Consider the following 20,928-nt stretch of genomic DNA (forward strand, 5'->3'; position numbering starts at 1 on the left):
TGATTGACAGTAAATATTGTTGACATGATTGTTAGTAAATATTGTTGACATGATTGACAGTAAATATTGTTGACATGATTGTTAGTAAATATTGTTGACATGATTGACAGTAAATATTGTTGACATGATTGTTAGTAAATATTGTTGACATGATTGACAGTAAATATTGTTGACATGATTGACAGTAAATATTGTTGACATGATTGTTAGTAAATATTGTTGACATGATTGACAGTAAATATTATTGACATGATTGACAGTAAATATTGTTGACATGATTGTTAGTAAATATTGTTGACATGATTGTTAGTAAAGATTGTTGACATGATTGTTAGTAAATATTGTTGACATGATTGTTAGTAAATATTGTTGACATGATTGACAGTAAATATTGTTGACATGATTGTTAGTAAATATTGTTGACATGATTGACAGTAAATATTGTTGACATGATTGTTAGTAAATATTGTTGACATGATTGACAGTAAATATTGTTGACATGATTGACAGTAAATATTGTTGACATGATTGACAGTAAATATTGTTGACATGATTGTTAGTAAATATTGTTGACATGATTGTTAGTAAATATTGTTGACATGATTGTTAGTAAATATTGTTGACATGATTGTTAGTAAATATTGTTGACATGATTGACAGTAAATATTGTTGACATGATTGACAGTAAATATTGTTGACATGATTGACAGTAAATATTGTTGACATGATTGACAGTAAATATTGTTGACATGATTGTTAGTAAATATTGTTGACATGATTGACAGTAAATATTGTTGACATGATTGTTAGTAAATATTGTTGACATGATTGTTAGTAAATATTGTTGACATGATTGACAGTAAATATTGTTGACATGATTGACAGTAAATATTGTTGACATGATTGTTAGTAAATATTGTTGACATGATTGACAGTAAATATTGTTGACATGATTGACAGTAAATTTTCAAATTAAGAATGTACAACTGTTTGTTTATTTTGTTGACGATTGACCGAAGAATAATAAACTTGAAACTTGAAACTTGTTGACATGATTGACAGTAAATATTGTTGACATGATTGTTAGTAAATATTGTTGACATGATTGTTAGTAAATATTGTTGACATGATTGACAGTAAATATTGTTGACATGATTGTTAGTAAATATTGTTGACATGATTGACAGTAAATATTGTTGACATGATTGACAGTAAATATTGTTGACATGATTGTTAGTAAATATTGTTGACATGATTGACAGTAAATATTGTTGACATGATTGACAGTAAATATTGTTGACATGATTGACAGTAAATATTGTTGACATGATTGACAGTAAATATTGTTGACATGATTGTTAGTAAATATTGTTGACATGATTGTTAGTAAATATTGTTGACATGATTGTTAGTAAATATTGTTGACATGATTGACAGTAAATATTGTTGACATGATTGTTAGTAAATATTGTTGACATGATTGACAGTAAATATTGTTGACATGATTGTTAGTAAATATTGTTGACATGATTGACAGTAAATATTGTTGACATGATTGACAGTAAATATTGTTGACATGATTGTTAGTAAATATTGTTGACATGATTGTTAGTAAATATTGTTGACATGATTGACAGTAAATATTGTTGACATGATTGTTAGTAAATATTGTTGACATGATTGACAGTAAATATTGTTGACATGATTGTTAGTAAATATTGTTGACATGATTGACAGTAAATATTGTTGACATGATTGTTAGTAAATATTGTTGACATGATTGACAGTAAATATTGTTGACATGATTGACAGTAAATATTGTTGACATGATTGTTAGTAAATATTGTTGACATGATTGTTAGTAAATATTGTTGACATGATTGACAGTAAATATTGTTGACATGATTGACAGTAAATATTGTTGACATGATTGTTAGTAAATATTGTTGACATGATTGACAGTAAATATTGTTGACATGATTGACAGTCAATATTGTTGACATGATTGACAGTAAATATTGTTGACATGATTGTTAGTAAATATTGTTGACATGATTGTTAGTAAATATTGTTGACATGATTGACAGTAAATATTGTTGACATGATTGACAGTAAATATTGTTGACATGATTGTTAGTAAATATTGTTGACATGATTGTTAGTAAATATTGTTGACATGATTGACAGTAAATATTGTTGACATGATTGACAGTAAATATTGTTGACATGATTGTTAGTAAATATTGTTGACATGATTGACAGTAAATATTGTTGACATGATTGACAGTCAATATTGTTGACATGATTGACAGTAAATATTGTTGACATGATTGTTAGTAAATATTGTTGACATGATTGTTAGTAAATATTGTTGACATGATTGACAGTAAATATTGTTGACATGATTGACAGTAAATATTGTTGACATGATTGTTAGTAAATATTGTTGACATGATTGACAGTAAATATTGTTGACATGATTGACAGTCAATATTGTTGACATGATTGACAGTAAATATTGTTGACATGATTGTTAGTAAATATTGTTGACATGATTGACAGTAAATATTGTTGACATGATTGTTAGTAAATATTGTTGACATGATTGACAGTAAATATTGTTGACATGATTGACAGTAAATATTGTTGACATGATTGTTAGTAAATATTGTTGACATGATTGTTAGTAAATATTGTTGACATGATTGACAGTAAATATTGTTGACATGATTGACAGTAAATATTGTTGACATGATTGTTAGTAAATATTGTTGACATGATTGACAGTAAATATTGTTGACATGATTGTTAGTAAATATTGTTGACATGATTGACAGTAAATATTGTTGACATGATTGTTAGTAAATATTGTTGACATGATTGACAGTAAATATTGTTGACATGATTGACAGTAAATATTGTTGACATGATTGTTAGTAAATATTGTTGACATGATTGACAGTAAATATTATTGACATGATTGACAGTAAATATTGTTGACATGATTGTTAGTAAATATTGTTGACATGATTGTTAGTAAAGATTGTTGACATGATTGTTAGTAAATATTGTTGACATGATTGTTAGTAAATATTGTTGACATGATTGACAGTAAATATTGTTGACATGATTGTTAGTAAATATTGTTGACATGATTGACAGTAAATATTGTTGACATGATTGTTAGTAAATATTGTTGACATGATTGACAGTAAATATTGTTGACATGATTGACAGTAAATATTGTTGACATGATTGACAGTAAATATTGTTGACATGATTGTTAGTAAATATTGTTGACATGATTGTTAGTAAATATTGTTGACATGATTGTTAGTAAATATTGTTGACATGATTGTTAGTAAATATTGTTGACATGATTGACAGTAAATATTGTTGACATGATTGACAGTAAATATTGTTGACATGATTGACAGTAAATATTGTTGACATGATTGACAGTAAATATTGTTGACATGATTGTTAGTAAATATTGTTGACATGATTGACAGTAAATATTGTTGACATGATTGTTAGTAAATATTGTTGACATGATTGTTAGTAAATATTGTTGACATGATTGACAGTAAATATTGTTGACATGATTGACAGTAAATATTGTTGACATGATTGTTAGTAAATATTGTTGACATGATTGACAGTAAATATTGTTGACATGATTGACAGTAAATTTTCAATTTAAGAATGTACAACTGTTTGTTTATTTTGTTGACGATTGACCGAAGAATAATAAACTTGAAACTTGAAACTTGTTGACATGATTGACAGTAAATATTGTTGACATGATTGTTAGTAAATATTGTTGACATGATTGTTAGTAAATATTGTTGACATGATTGACAGTAAATATTGTTGACATGATTGTTAGTAAATATTGTTGACATGATTGACAGTAAATATTGTTGACATGATTGACAGTAAATATTGTTGACATGATTGTTAGTAAATATTGTTGACATGATTGACAGTAAATATTGTTGACATGATTGACAGTAAATATTGTTGACATGATTGACAGTAAATATTGTTGACATGATTGTTAGTAAATATTGTTGACATGATTGTTAGTAAATATTGTTGACATGATTGACAGTAAATATTGTTGACATGATTGACAGTAAATATTGTTGACATGATTGTTAGTAAATATTGTTGACATGATTGACAGTAAATATTGTTGACATGATTGACAGTAAATTTTCAATTTAAGAATGTACAACTGTTTGTTTATTTTGTTGACGATTGACCGAAGAATAATAAACTTGAAACTTGAAACTTGTTGACATGATTGACAGTAAATATTGTTGACATGATTGTTAGTAAATATTGTTGACATGATTGTTAGTAAATATTGTTGACATGATTGACAGTAAATATTGTTGACATGATTGTTAGTAAATATTGTTGACATGATTGACAGTAAATATTGTTGACATGATTGTTAGTAAATATTGTTGACATGATTGACAGTCAATATTGTTGACATGATTGTTAGTAAATATTGTTGATATGATTGACAGTAAATATTGTTGACATGATTGACAGTAAATATTGTTGACATGATTGACAGTAAATATTGTTGACATGATTGTTAGTAAATATTGTTGACATGATTGACAGTAAATATTGTTGACATGATTGACAGTAAATATTGTTGACATGATTGTTAGTAAATATTGTTGACATGATTGACAGTAAATATTGTTGACATGATTGACAGTAAATATTGTTGACATGATTGTTAGTAAATATTGTTGACATGATTGACAGTCAATATTGTTGACATGATTGACAGTAAATATTGTTGACATGATTGTTAGTAAATATTGTTGACATGATTGTTAGTAAATATTGTTGACATGATTGACAGTAAATATTGTTGACATGATTGACAGTAAATATTGTTGACATGATTGTTAGTAAATATTGTCAACATGATTGACAGTAAATATTATTGACATGATTGACAGTAAATATTGTTGACATGATTGTTAGTAAATATTGTTGACATGATTGTTAGTAAAGATTGTTGACATGATTGTTAGTAAATATTGTTGACATGATTGTTAGTAAATATTGTTGACATGATTGTTAGTAAATATTGTTGACATGATTGACAGTAAATATTGTTGACATGATTGTTAGTAAATATTGTTGACATGATTGACAGTAAATATTGTTGACATGATTGACAGTAAATATTGTTGACATGATTGTTAGTAAATATTGTTGACATGATTGACAGTCAATATTGTTGATATGATTGTTAGTAAATATTGTTGACATGATTGTTAGTAAATATTGTTGACATGATTGACAGTAAATATTGTTGTCATGATTGTTAGTAAATATTGTTGACATGATTGACAGTAAATATTGTTGACATGATTGACAGTAAATATTGTTGACATGATTGTTAGTAAATATTGTTGACATGATTGACAGTAAATATTGTTGACATGATTGACAGTAAATATTGTTGACATGATTGACAGTAAATATTGTTGACATGATTGTTAGTAAATATTGTTGACATGATTGTTAGTAAATATTGTTGACATGATTGACAGTAAATATTGTTGACATGATTGTTAGTAAATATTGTTGACATGATTGACAGTAAATATTGTTGACATGATTGACAGTAAATATTGTTGACATGATTGTTAGTAAATATTGTTGACATGATTGACAGTAAATATTGTTGACATGATTGACAGTAAATATTGTTGACATGATTGACAGTAAATATTGTTGACATGATTGACAGTAAATATTGTTGACATGATTGTTAGTAAATATTGTTGACATGATTGACAGTAAATATTGTTGACATGATTGTTAGTAAATATTGTTGACATGATTGACAGTAAATATTGTTGACATGATTGTTAGTAAATATTGTTGACATGATTGACAGTAAATATTGTTGACATGATTGTTAGTAAATATTGTTGATATGATTGACAGTAAATATTGTTGACATGATTGACAGTAAATATTGTTGACATGATTGACAGTAAATATTGTTGACATGATTGTTAGTAAATATTGTTGACATGATTGACAGTAAATATTGTTGACATGATTGACAGTAAATATTGTTGACATGATTGTTAGTAAATATTGTTGACATGATTGACAGTAAATATTGTTGACATGATTGACAGTAAATATTGTTGACATGATTGTTAGTAAATATTGTTGACATGATTGACAGTCAATATTGTTGACATGATTGACAGTAAATATTGTTGACATGATTGTTAGTAAATATTGTTGACATGATTGTTAGTAAATATTGTTGACATGATTGACAGTAAATATTGTTGACATGATTGACAGTAAATATTGTTGACATGATTGTTAGTAAATATTGTTGACATGATTGACAGTAAATATTATTGACATGATTGACAGTAAATATTGTTGACATGATTGTTAGTAAATATTGTTGACATGATTGACAGTAAATATTGTTGACATGATTGTTAGTAAAGATTGTTGACATGATTGTTAGTAAATATTGTTGACATGATTGTTAGTAAATATTGTTGACATGATTGACAGTAAATATTGTTGACATGATTGTTAGTAAATATTGTTGACATGATTGACAGTAAATATTGTTGACATGATTGACAGTCAATATTGTTGACATGATTGACAGTAAATATTGTTGACATGATTGACAGTAAATATTGTTTACATGATTGTTAGTAAATATTGTTGACATGATTGACAGTAAATATTGTTGACATGATTGACAGTAAATATTGTTGACATGATTGTTAGTAAATATTGTTGACATGATTGACAGTAAATATTATTGACATGATTGACAGTAAATATTGTTGACATGATTGTTAGTAAATATTGTTGACATGATTGTTAGTAAAGATTGTTGACATGATTGTTAGTAAATATTGTTGACATGATTGACAGTAAATATTGTTGACATGATTGACAGTAAATATTGTTGACATGATTGACAGTAAATATTGTTGACATGATTGTTAGTAAATATTGTTGACATGATTGACAGTAAATATTGTTGACATGATTGACAGTAAATATTGTTGACATGATTGTTAGTAAATATTGTTGACATGATTGACAGTAAATATTGTTGACATGATTGACAGTAAATATTGTTGACATGATTGTTAGTAAATATTGTTGACATGATTGTTAGTAAATATTGTTGACATGATTGACAGTAAATATTGTTGACATGATTGACAGTAAATATTGTTGACATGATTGTTAGTAAATATTGTTGACATGATTGACAGTAAATATTGTTGACATGATTGACAGTAAATTTTCAATTTAAGAATGTACAACTGTTTGTTTATTTTGTTGACGATTGACCGAAGAATAATAAACTTGAAACTTGAAACTTGTTGACATGATTGACAGTAAATATTGTTGACATGATTGTTAGTAAATATTGTTGACATGATTGTTAGTAAATATTGTTGACATGATTGACAGTAAATATTGTTGACATGATTGTTAGTAAATATTGTTGACATGATTGACAGTAAATATTGTTGACATGATTGACAGTAAATATTGTTGACATGATTGTTAGTAAATATTGTTGACATGATTGACAGTCAATATTGTTGATATGATTGACAGTAAATATTGTTGACATGATTGTTAGTAAATATTGTTGACATGATTGTTAGTAAATATTGTTGATATGATTGACAGTAAATATTGTTGACATGATTGACAGTAAATATTGTTGACATGATTGACAGTAAATATTGTTGACATGATTGTTAGTAAATATTGTTGACATGATTGACAGTAAATATTGTTGACATGATTGACAGTAAATATTGTTGACATGATTGTTAGTAAATATTGTTGACATGATTGACAGTAAATATTGTTGACATGATTGACAGTAAATATTGTTGACATGATTGTTAGTAAATATTGTTGACATGATTGACAGTCAATATTGTTGACATGATTGACAGTAAATATTGTTGACATGATTGTTAGTAAATATTGTTGACATGATTGTTAGTAAATATTGTTGACATGATTGACAGTAAATATTGTTGACATGATTGACAGTAAATATTGTTGACATGATTGTTAGTAAATATTGTTGACATGATTGACAGTAAATATTATTGACATGATTGACAGTAAATATTGTTGACATGATTGTTAGTAAATATTGTTGACATGATTGTTAGTAAAGATTGTTGACATGATTGTTAGTAAATATTGTTGACATGATTGTTAGTAAATATTGTTGACATGATTGACAGTAAATATTGTTGACATGATTGTTAGTAAATATTGTTGACATGATTGACAGTAAATATTGTTGACATGATTGACAGTAAATATTGTTGACATGATTGTTAGTAAATATTGTTGACATGATTGACAGTAAATATTGTTGACATGATTGTTAGTAAATATTGTTGACATGATTGACAGTAAATATTGTTGACATGATTGTTAGTAAATATTGTTGACATGATTGACAGTAAATATTGTTGACATGATTGTTAGTAAATATTGTTGACATGATTGACAGTAAATATTGTTGACATGATTGTTAGTAAATATTGTTGACATGATTGACAGTAAATATTGTTGACATGATTGACAGTAAATATTGTTGACATGATTGTTAGTAAATATTGTTGACATGATTGACAGTCAATATTGTTGACATGATTGTTAGTAAATATTGTTGATATGATTGACAGTAAATATTGTTGACATGATTGACAGTAAATATTGTTGACATGATTGACAGTAAATATTGTTGACATGATTGTTAGTAAATATTGTTGACATGATTGACAGTAAATATTGTTGACATGATTGACAGTAAATATTGTTGACATGATTGTTAGTAAATATTGTTGACATGATTGACAGTAAATATTGTTGACATGATTGACAGTAAATATTGTTGACATGATTGTTAGTAAATATTGTTGACATGATTGACAGTCAATATTGTTGACATGATTGACAGTAAATATTGTTGACATGATTGTTAGTAAATATTGTTGACATGATTGTTAGTAAATATTGTTGACATGATTGACAGTAAATATTGTTGACATGATTGACAGTAAATATTGTTGACATGATTGTTAGTAAATATTGTTGACATGATTGACAGTAAATATTATTGACATGATTGACAGTAAATATTGTTGACATGATTGTTAGTAAATATTGTTGACATGATTGTTAGTAAAGATTGTTGACATGATTGTTAGTAAATATTGTTGACATGATTGACAGTAAATATTGTTGACATGATTGTTAGTAAATATTGTTGACATGATTGTTAGTAAATATTGTTGACATGATTGACAGTAAATATTGTTGACATGATTGTTAGTAAATATTGTTGACATGATTGACAGTAAATATTGTTGACATGATTGACAGTAAATATTGTTGACATGATTGTTAGTAAATATTGTTGACATGATTGACAGTAAATATTGTTGACATGATTGACAGTAAATATTGTTGACATGATTGTTAGTAAATATTGTTGACATGATTGACAGTAAATATTGTTGACATGATTGACAGTAAATGTTGTTGACATGATTGTTAGTAAATATTGTTGACATGATTGACAGTAAATATTATTGACATGATTGACAGTAAATATTGTTGACATGATTGTTAGTAAATATTTTTGACATGATTGACGGTAAATATTGTTGACATGATTGTTAGTAAATATTGTTGACATGATTGTTAGTAAATATTGTTGACATGATTGACAGTAAATATTGTTGACATGATTGACAGTAAATATTGTTGACATGATTGTTTGTAAATATTGTTGACATGATTGACAGTAAATATTGTTGACATGATTGTTAGTAAATATTGTTGACATGATTGACAGTAAATATTGTTGACATGATTGTTAGTAAATATTGTTGACATGATTGACAGTAAATATTGTTGACATGATTGTTAGTAAATATTGTTGACATGATTGACAGTAAATATTGTTGACATGATTGTTAGTAAATATTGTTGACATGATTGTTAGTAAATATTGTTGACATGATTGACAGTAAATATTGTTGACATGATTGTTAGTAAATATTGTTGACATGATTGTTAGTAAATATTGTTGACATGATTGACAGTAAATATTGTTGACATGATTGTTAGTAAATATTGTTGACATGATTGACAGTAAATATTGTTGACATGATTGTTAGTAAATATTGTTGACATGATTGGCAGTAAATATTGTTGACATGATTGTTAGTAAATATTGTTGACATGATTGTTAGTAAATATTGTTGACATGATTGACAGTAAATATTGTTGACATGATTGACAGTAAATATTGTTGACATGACTGTTAGTAAATATTGTTGACATGATTGTTAGTAAATATTGTTGACACGATTGACAGTAAATATTGTTGACATGATTGACAGTAAATATTGTTGACATGATTGACAGTAAATATTGTTGACATGATTGTTAGTAAATATTGTTGACATGATTGACAGTAAATATTGTTGACATGATTGTTAGTAAATATTGTTGACATGATTGTTAGTAAATATTGTTGACATGATTGTTAGTAAATATTGTTGACATGATTGACAGTAAATATTGTTGACATGATTGACAGTAAATATTGTTGACATGATTGTTAGTAAATATTGTTGACATGATTGTTAGTAAATATTGTTGACATGATTGTTAGTAAATATTGTTGACATGATTGACAGTAAATATTGTTGACATGATTGTTAGTAAATATTGTTGACATGATTGACAGTAAATATTGTTGACATGATTGTTAGTAAATATTGTTGACATGATTGTTAGTAAATATTGTTGACATGATTGACAGTAAATATTGTTGACATGATTGTTAGTAAATATTGTTGACATGATTGACAGTAAATATTGTTGACATGATTGTTAGTAAATATTGTTGACATGATTGTTAGTAAATATTGTTGACATGATTGACAGTAAATATTGTTGACATGATTGTTAGTAAATATTGTTGACATGATTGACAGTAAATATTGTTGACATGATTGTTAGTAAATATTGTTGACATGATTGACAGTAAATATTGTTGACATGATTGACAGTAAATATTGTTGACATGATTGTTAGTAAATATTGTTGACATGATTGACAGTAGATATTGTTGACATGATTGACAGTAAATATTGTTGACATGATTGTTAGTAAATATTGTTGACATGATTGACAGTAAATATTGTTGACATGATTGACAGTAAATATTGTTGACATGATTGACAGTAAATATTGTTGACATGATTGACAGTAAATATTGTTGACATGATTGACAGTAAATATTGTTGACATGATTGACAGTAAATATTGTTGACATGATTGTTAGTAAATATTGTTGACATGATTGACAGTAAATATTGTTGACATGATTGACAGTAAATATTGTTGACATGATTGTTAGTAAATATTGTTGACATGATTGACAGTAAATATTGTTGACATGATTGACAGTAAATATTGTTGACATGATTGTTAGTAAATATTGTTGACATGATTGACAGTAAATATTGTTGACATGATTGTTAGTAAATATTGTTGACATGATTGTTAGTAAATATTGTTGACATGATTGTTAGTAAATATTGTTGACATGATTGACAGTAAATATTGTTGACATGATTGTTAGTAAATATTGTTGACATGATTGACAGTAAATATTGTTGACATGATTGACAGTAAATATTGTTGACATGATTGACAGTAAATATTGTTGACATGATTGTTAGTAAATATTGTTGACATGATTGACAGTAAATATTGTTGACATGATTGTTAGTAAATATTGTTGACATGATTGTTAGTAAATATTGTTGACATGATTGTTAGTAAATATTGTTGACATGATTGACAGTAAATATTGTTGACATGATTGTTAGTAAATATTGTTGACATGATTGACAGTAAATATTGTTGACATGATTGACAGTAAATATTGTTGACATGATTGTTAGTAAATATTGTTGACATGATTGACAGTAAATATTGTTGACATGATTGTTAGTAAATATTGTTGACATGATTGTTAGTAAAAATTGTTGACATGATTGTTAGTCAATATTGTTGGCATGATTGACAGTAAATATTGTTGACATGATTGTTAGTAAATATTGTTGACATGATTGACAGTAAATATTGTTGACATGATTGACAGTAAATATTGTTGACATGATTGTTAGTAAATATTGTTGACATGATTGTTAGTAAATATTGTTGACATGATTGACAGTAAATATTGTTGACATGATTGACAGTAAATATTGTTGACATGATTGACAGTAAATATTGTTGACACGATTGACAGTAAATATTGTTGACATGATTGTTAGTAAATATTGTTGACATGATTGACAGTAAATATTGTTGACACGATTGACAGTAAATATTGTTGACATGATTGTTAGTAAATATTGTTGACATGATTGACAGTAAATATTGTTGACACGATTGACAGTAAATATTGTTGACATGATTGTTAGTAAATATTGTTGACATGATTGTTAGTCAATATTGTTGACATGATTGACAGTAAATATTGTTGACATGATTGTTAGTAAATATTGTTGACATGATTGACAGTAAATATTGTTGACATGATTGTTAGTAAATATTGTTGACATGATTGTTAGTAAAAATTGTTGACATGATTGTTAGTCAATATTGTTGACATGATTGACAGTAAATATTGTTGACATGATTGACAGTAAATATTGTTGACATGATTGACAGTAAATATTGTTGACATGATTGTTAGTAAATATTGTTGACATGATTGACAGTAAATATTGTTGACATGATTGACAGTAAATATTGTTGACATGATTGTTAGTAAATATTGTTGACATGATTGACAGTAAATATTGTTGACATGATTGTTAGTAAATATTGTTGACATGATTGTTAGTAAATATTGTTGACATGATTGTTAGTAAATATTGTTGACATGATTGACAGTAAATATTGTTGACATGATTGTTTGTAAATATTGTTGACATGATTGTTAGTAAATATTGTTGACATGATTGACAGTAAATATTGTTGACATGATTGTTAGTAAATATTGTTGACATGATTGACAGTAAATATTGTTGACATGATTGACAGTAAATATTGTTGACATGATTGTTAGTAAATATTGTTGACATGATTGACAGTAAATATTGTTGACATGATTGTTAGTAAATATTGTTGACATGATTGTTAGTAAATATTGTTGACATGATTGTTAGTAAATATTGTTGACATGATTGACAGTAAATATTGTTGACATGATTGTTAGTAAATATTGTTGACATGATTGACAGTAAATATTGTTGACATGATTGACAGTAAATATTGTTGACATGATTGACAGTAAATATTGTTGACATGATTGTTAGTAAATATTGTTGACATGATTGACAGTAAATATTGTTGACATGATTGTTAGTAAATATTGTTGACATGATTGTTAGTAAATATTGTTGACATGATTGTTAGTAAATATTGTTGACATGATTGACAGTAAATATTGTTGACATGATTGTTAGTAAATATTGTTGACATGATTGACAGTAAATATTGTTGACATGATTGACAGTAAATATTGTTGACATGATTGTTAGTAAATATTGTTGACATGATTGACAGTAAATATTGTTGACATGATTGTTAGTAAATATTGTTGACATGATTGTTAGTAAAAATTGTTGACATGATTGTTAGTCAATATTGTTGGCATGATTGACAGTAAATATTGTTGACATGATTGTTAGTAAATATTGTTGACATGATTGACAGTAAATATTGTTGACATGATTGACAGTAAATATTGTTGACATGATTGTTAGTAAATATTGTTGACATGATTGTTAGTAAATATTGTTGACATGATTGACAGTAAATATTGTTGACATGATTGACAGTAAATATTGTTGACATGATTGACAGTAAATATTGTTGACACGATTGACAGTAAATATTGTTGACATGATTGTTAGTAAATATTGTTGACATGATTGACAGTAAATATTGTTGACACGATTGACAGTAAATATTGTTGACATGATTGTTAGTAAATATTGTTGACATGATTGACAGTAAATATTGTTGACACGATTGACAGTAAATATTGTTGACATGATTGTTAGTAAATATTGTTGACATGATTGTTAGTCAATATTGTTGACATGATTGACAGTAAATATTGTTGACATGATTGTTAGTAAATATTGTTGACATGATTGACAGTAAATATTGTTGACATGATTGTTAGTAAATATTGTTGACATGATTGTTAGTAAAAATTGTTGACATGATTGTTAGTCAATATTGTTGACATGATTGACAGTAAATATTGTTGACATGATTGACAGTAAATATTGTTGACATGATTGACAGTAAATATTGTTGACATGATTGTTAGTAAATATTGTTGACATGATTGACAGTAAATATTGTTGACATGATTGACAGTAAATATTGTTGACATGATTGTTAGTAAATATTGTTGACATGATTGACAGTAAATATTGTTGACATGATTGTTAGTAAATATTGTTGACATGATTGTTAGTAAATATTGTTGACATGATTGTTAGTAAATATTGTTGACATGATTGACAGTAAATATTGTTGACATGATTGTTAGTAAATATTGTTGACATGATTGACAGTAAATATTGTTGACATGATTGACAGTAAATATTGTTGACATGATTGACAGTAAATATTGTTGACATGATTGTTAGTAAATATTGTTGACATGATTGACAGTAAATATTGTTGACATGATTGTTAGTAAATATTGTTGACATGATTGTTAGTAAATATTGTTGACATGATTGTTAGTAAATATTGTTGACATGATTGACAGTAAATATTGTTGACATGATTGACAGTAAATATTGTTGACATGATTGACAGTAAATATTGTTGACATGATTGTTAGTAAATATTGTTGACATGATTGACAGTAAATATTGTTGACATTATTGACAGTAAATATTGTTGACATGATTGTTAGTAAATATTGTTGACATGATTGACAGTAAAGCTGTGGTGAAGGTGTGGGGTGGGGGTGGGGGTGGTGTGTGTGTGTATATACCCATTGTCCTGGTGTAGTGATGTTGTGGTGAAGGTGTGGTGTGTGTGTGTATATACCCATTGTCCTGGTGTAGTGATGTTGTGGTGAAGGCGTGGTGTGTGTGTGTATATACCCATTGTCCTGGTGTAGTGATGTTGTGGTGAAGGCGTGGTGTGTGTGTGTATATACCCATTGTCCTGGTGTAGTGATGTTGTGGTGAAGGTGTGGTGTGTGTGAGTATATACCCATTGTCCTGGTGTAGTGATGTTGTGGTGAAGGCGTGGTGTGTGTGTGTATATACCCATTGTCCTGGTGTAGTGATGTTGTGGTGAAGGTGTGGTGTGTGTGTGTATATACCCATTGTCCTGGTGTAGTGATGTTGTGGTGAAGGTGTGGTGTGTGTGTGTATATACCCATTGTCCTGGTGTAGTGATGTTGTGGTGAAGGTGTGGTGTGTGTGAGTATATACCCATTGTCCTGGTGTAGTGATGTTGTGGTGAAGGTGTGGTGTGTGTGAGTATATACCCATTGTCCTGGTGTAGTGATGTTGTGTCCATAGGGCTGTAGCCGCTCTGCATGCAATGCAAGCAAAGTTGGACTCCCAGGTGTTGGAGGTCAAAGCGTCCATGATGGAGGTCAAAGTCCTCGGGGATGTTTTCAGAACAGCCTGCTTCTGTTTTGCAGCGTCAAGGCCATTCCAAGGAGTCAAATTGTAGATTAGGATTGTTGTTTTTCCAAGCGAGCAGACATTGCAATGACTTGTCTGTTCTATTCGTCCACACTAGCTCTCTTCTCAGTTCAACCAGCTTCTCCATGATGGCATCCATCTTGACATTCACTTCACAAATCTCCAGTCTTTGATCTCACAGCTCGACCCAAACCTTCCATTGCGACCAACAGCCTTTGGGCTCCTTGAACGCCTGCCATCCTCTTCCCAATCTGACCATACACCCGAGCAATGCCCCGCCCACTCAGCACATGCCCCGCAATCACGCTTCCAAATAGCTAGCTGTCTTCCACCACTTTATGTCACATCAACTATTTTAGTACAAGTTTATGAAGATTTAGACTATGAATCATTTGGGATATTATATCTAATGTCTTGTTTCCATTTATGTAACATCAACTATTTTAGTACAAGTTTATGAAGATTTGCTGAAATACATTTTATGTCTGAGTATGTTCATGGTTGGCATGGTAGGTGGCACTGGTATGTTCATGCTTGGCATGGTAGGTGGCACTGCTATGTTCATGGTTGGCATGGTAGGTGGCACTGGTATGTTCATGGTTGGCATGGTAGGTGGCACTGCTATGTTCATGGTTGGCATGGTAGGTGGCACTGGTATGTTCATGGTTGGCATGGTAGGTGGCACTGGTATGTTCATGGTTGGCATGGTAGGTGGCACTGGTATGTTCATGGTTGGCATGGTAGGTGGCACTGCTATGTTCATGGTTGGCATGGTAGGTGGCACTGGTATGTTCATGGTTGGCATGGTAGGTGGCACTGCTATGTTCATGGTTGGCATGGTAGGTGGCACTGGTATGTTCATGGTTGGCATGGTAGGTGGCACTGGTATGTTCATGGTTGGCATGGTAGGTGGCACTGCTATGTTCATGGTTGGCATGGTAGGTGGCACTGGTATGTTCATGGTTGGCATGGTAGGTGGCACTGGTATGTTCATGGTTGGCATGGTAGGTGGCACTGCTATGTTCATGGTTGGCATGGTAGGTGGCACTGGTATGTTCATGCTTGGCATGGTAGGTGGCACTGGTATGTTCATGGTTGGCATGGTAGGTGGCACTGCTATGTTCATGGTTGGCATGGTAGGTGGCACTGGTATGTTCATGGTTGGCATGGTAGGTGGCACTGGTATGTTCATGGTTGGCATGGTAGGTGGCACTGGTATGTTCATGGTTGGCATGGTAGGTGGCACTGGTATGTTCATGGTTGGCATGGTAGGTGGCACTGCTATGTTCATGGTTGGCATGGTAGGTGGCACTGGTATGTTCATGGTTGGCATGGTAGGTGGCACTGGTATGTTCATGGTTGGCATGGTAGGTGGCACTGCTATGTTCATGGTTGGCATGGTAGGTGGCACTGGTATGTTCATGGTTGGCATGGTAGGTGGCACTGGTATGTTCATGGTTGGCATGGTAGGTGGCACTGCTATGTTCATGGTTGGCATGGTAGGTGGCACTGGTATGTTCATGCTTGGCATGGTAGGTGGCACTGGTATGTTCATGGTTGGCATGGTAGGTGGCACTGCTATGTTCATGGTTGGCATGGTAGGTGGCACTGGTATGTTCATGGTTGGCATGGTAGGTGGCACTGGTATGTTCATGGTTGGCATGGTAGGTGGCACTGGTATGTTCATGGTTGGCATGGTAGGTGGCACTGGTATGTTCATGGTTGGCATGGTAGGTGGCACTGGTATGTTCATGGTTGGCATGGTAGGTGGCACTGGTATGTTCATGGTTGGCATGGTAGGTGGCACTGCTATGTTCATGGTTGGCATGGTAGGTGGCACTGGTATGTTCATGGTTGGCATGGTAGGTGGCACTGGTATGTTCATGGTTGGCATGGTAGGTGGCACTGGTATGTTCATGGTTGGCATGGTAGGTGGCACTGGTATGTTCATGGTTGGCATGGTAGGTGGCACTGGTATGTTCATGGTTGGCATGGTAGGTGGCACTGGTATGTTCATGGTTGGCATGGTAGGTGGCACTGGTATGTTCATGGTTGGCATGGTAGGTGGCACTGGTATGTTCATGCTTGGCATGGTAGGTGGCACTGGTATGTTCATGGTTGGCATGGTAGGTGGCACTGCTATGTTCATGGTTGGCATGGTAGGTGGCACTGGTATGTTCATGGTTGGCATGGTAGGTGGCACTGCTATGTTCATGGTTGGCATGGTAGGTGGCACTGGTATGTTCATGGTTGGCATGGTAGGTGGCACTGGTATGTTCATGGTTGGCATGGTAGGTGGCACTGGTATGTTCATGGTTGGCATGGTAGGTGGCACTGGTATGTTCATGGTTGGCATGGTAGGTGGCACTGCTATGTTCATGGTTGGCATGGTAGGTGGCACTGGTATGTTCATGGTTGGCATGGTAGGTGGCACTGGTATGTTCATGGTTGGCATGGTAGGTGGCACTGGTATGTTCATGGTTGGCATGGTAGGTGGCACTGGTATGTTCATGGTTGGCATGGTAGGTGGCACTGGTATGTTCATGCTTGGCATGGTAGGTGGCACTGGTATGTTCATGGTTGGCATGGTAGGTGGCACTGGTATGTTCATGGTTGGCATGGTAGGTGGCACTGGTATGTTCATGGTTGGCATGGTAGGTGGCACTGCTATGTTCATGGTTGGCATGGTAGGTGGCACTGGTATGTTCATGGTTGGCATGGTAGGTGGCACTGGTATGTTCATGGTTGGCATGGTAGGTGGCACTGGTATGTTCATGGTTGGCATGGTAGGTGGCACTGGTATGTTCATGCTTGGCATGGTAGGTGGCACTGGTATGTTCATGGTTGGCATGGTAGGTGGCACTGGTATGTTCATGGTTGGCATGGTAGGTGGCACTGGTATGTTCATGCTTGGCATGGTAGGTGGCACTGGTATGTTCATGGTTGGCATGGTAGGTGGCACTGGTATGTTCATGGTTGGCATGGTAGGTGGCACTGCTATGTTCATGGTTGGCATGGTAGGTGGCACTGGTATGTTCATGGTTGGCATGGTAGGTGGCACTGGTATGTTCATGGTTGGCATGGTAGGTGGCACTGGTATGTTCATGGTTGGCATGGTAGGTGGCACTGGTATGTTCATGGTTGGCATGGTAGGTGGCACTGGTATGTTCATGGTTGGCATGGTAGGTGGCACTGGTATGTTCATGGTTGGCATGGTAGGTGGCACTGCTATGTTCATGGTTGGCATGGTAGGTGGCACTGCTATGTTCATGGTTGGCATGGTAGGTGGCACTGCTATGTTCATGGTTGGCATGGTAGGTGGCACTGGTATGTTCATGGTTGGCATGGTAGGTGGCACTGGTATGTTCATGGTTGGCATGGTAGGTGGCACTGGTATGTTCATGGTTGGCATGGTAGGTGGCACTGGTATGTTCATGGTTGGCATGGTAGGTGGCACTGGTATGTTCATGGTTGGCATGGTAGGTGGCACTGGTATGTTCATGGTTGGCATGGTAGGTGGCACTGGTATGTTCATGGTTGGCATGGTAGGTGGCACTGGTATGTTCATGGTTGGCATGGAAGGTGGCACTGTGGGTGTTTGTTGGATTTGGACTATTCAAGAAGTTAACACAAACTCTTTGTGGTGCAGACTATGACTTGTCCAAACTGAAAGACTTCATGGACCAGCAAGTGGACTCTTACATCGACAAGGGAATCATCGCCAAGGACGAGGGAGACACCATCAAGAGAATCTACAGCAGCCTGTGACCTCCTCCTCCATCCCTAGAACCGTGACATAATCCCTATCCCTAGGACCGTGACCTCCTCCTCCATCCCTAGAACCGTAACATAATCCCTGTGCCTAGAATGGTGACCTCATCCTCCATCCCTACTACCGTGACATAATCCCTATCCTTAGAACCGAGACCTCATCCTCATCTCTAGCACCGTGACCTCATCCTCCATCCCTATGACCGTGACCTCATCCTCCATCCCTAGAACGTGACTTAATCCTCCAGCCCTAGAACCGTGACCTCATACGCCATCCCTAGTACCGTGACCTCATCCTCCATACCTAGAACGTCACCTCATTCTCCATCCCTTGTAGGGTGACCTCATCCTCCATCCCTAGAACCGTGACCTTATACTCCATCCCTAGAATCATGACCTCATCCTCCATCCCTAGCACGTGACTTCATCCTCCATCCCTAGACCGTGACTTTATCCTCCATTCCTAGAACCGTGACCTCATCCTCCATCCCTGGAACGTGAGCTCATTCTCCATCACTAGAACCGTGACCTCATCCTCCATCCCTAGAACCGTGACATCATCCCTATCCTTATATCCATGACCTCATCCTCCATCCCTAAAACCATGACCTCATTCTCCATCCCCAGAACCGTGACCTCATTCTCCATCCCTAGCACCGTGACATAATCCCTATCCCTAGGACGTGACCTCATCCTCCATCCCTAGAACGTAACCTCCTCTATCCCTTCAACCCGACCTCATCCTACAACCCTAGAACGTAACATCCTCCTCTATCCCTTCAACCTGACGTCATCCTCCATCCCTAAAATCTCCTCCTCCTCTAGCCCTTGAACCGGACCTCATCCTCCATCCCTAGAATGTTCTTCTCAAGGTTGAAGAAAGCTCCTAACGAGGCAGTAAAATGATTCCAATTTGCACAAGTTGTATATTTTTGAAACACATCCATCAAATTGTATCATCCCGTGTAAACAAACATATCTTCAATTTTGTGTCTTTGAAAGTCCTTATTGTTTCCCCAAAACATCTTTGTGATGACATGCTAGCGTATTTCCTGGACTGTAATTAAACCTTCGTTAAGTTGAACATTTCCATCTGGCTCCGCAGGAGATGAGCTTTTTCTAAATGTAAATATGTCTTGGAAACCATTAAAAGATTGCATTTTCCTGGCAAGTGTCTTGAATATAGCAGTCACGCTAACAGTGACACACCTGGAAGGAATTGTATTCAAACACAATAAAAATAGACATAAATCATGTTGGACACTCCATAAATGTTTATTAAGAAGCACAA

General features: G+C 32.6%; 1 protein-coding gene across 3 annotated transcripts in view; it reads left to right on the forward strand.

Moving 5' to 3' along the window:
- Positions 1–20,801, forward strand: part of scg3 (secretogranin III) — a 62,034-nt gene extending 41,233 nt beyond the window's left edge. For all 3 annotated transcript variants that reach the window (XM_062034122.1, XM_062034130.1, XM_062034138.1), the window contains one exon: positions 19,516–20,801. In XM_062034122.1, the coding sequence (XP_061890106.1) occupies positions 19,516–19,634 (119 nt within the window). In that variant the 3' untranslated portion in view covers positions 19,635–20,801. The remainder of the gene's footprint in view (positions 1–19,515) is intronic.
- Positions 20,802–20,928: the final 127 nt, after the last annotated feature.

This window comes from Entelurus aequoreus, linkage group LG02 (genome assembly GCF_033978785.1).
Source record: "Entelurus aequoreus isolate RoL-2023_Sb linkage group LG02, RoL_Eaeq_v1.1, whole genome shotgun sequence".
NCBI classification, from domain to species: domain Eukaryota; kingdom Metazoa; phylum Chordata; class Actinopteri; order Syngnathiformes; family Syngnathidae; genus Entelurus; species Entelurus aequoreus.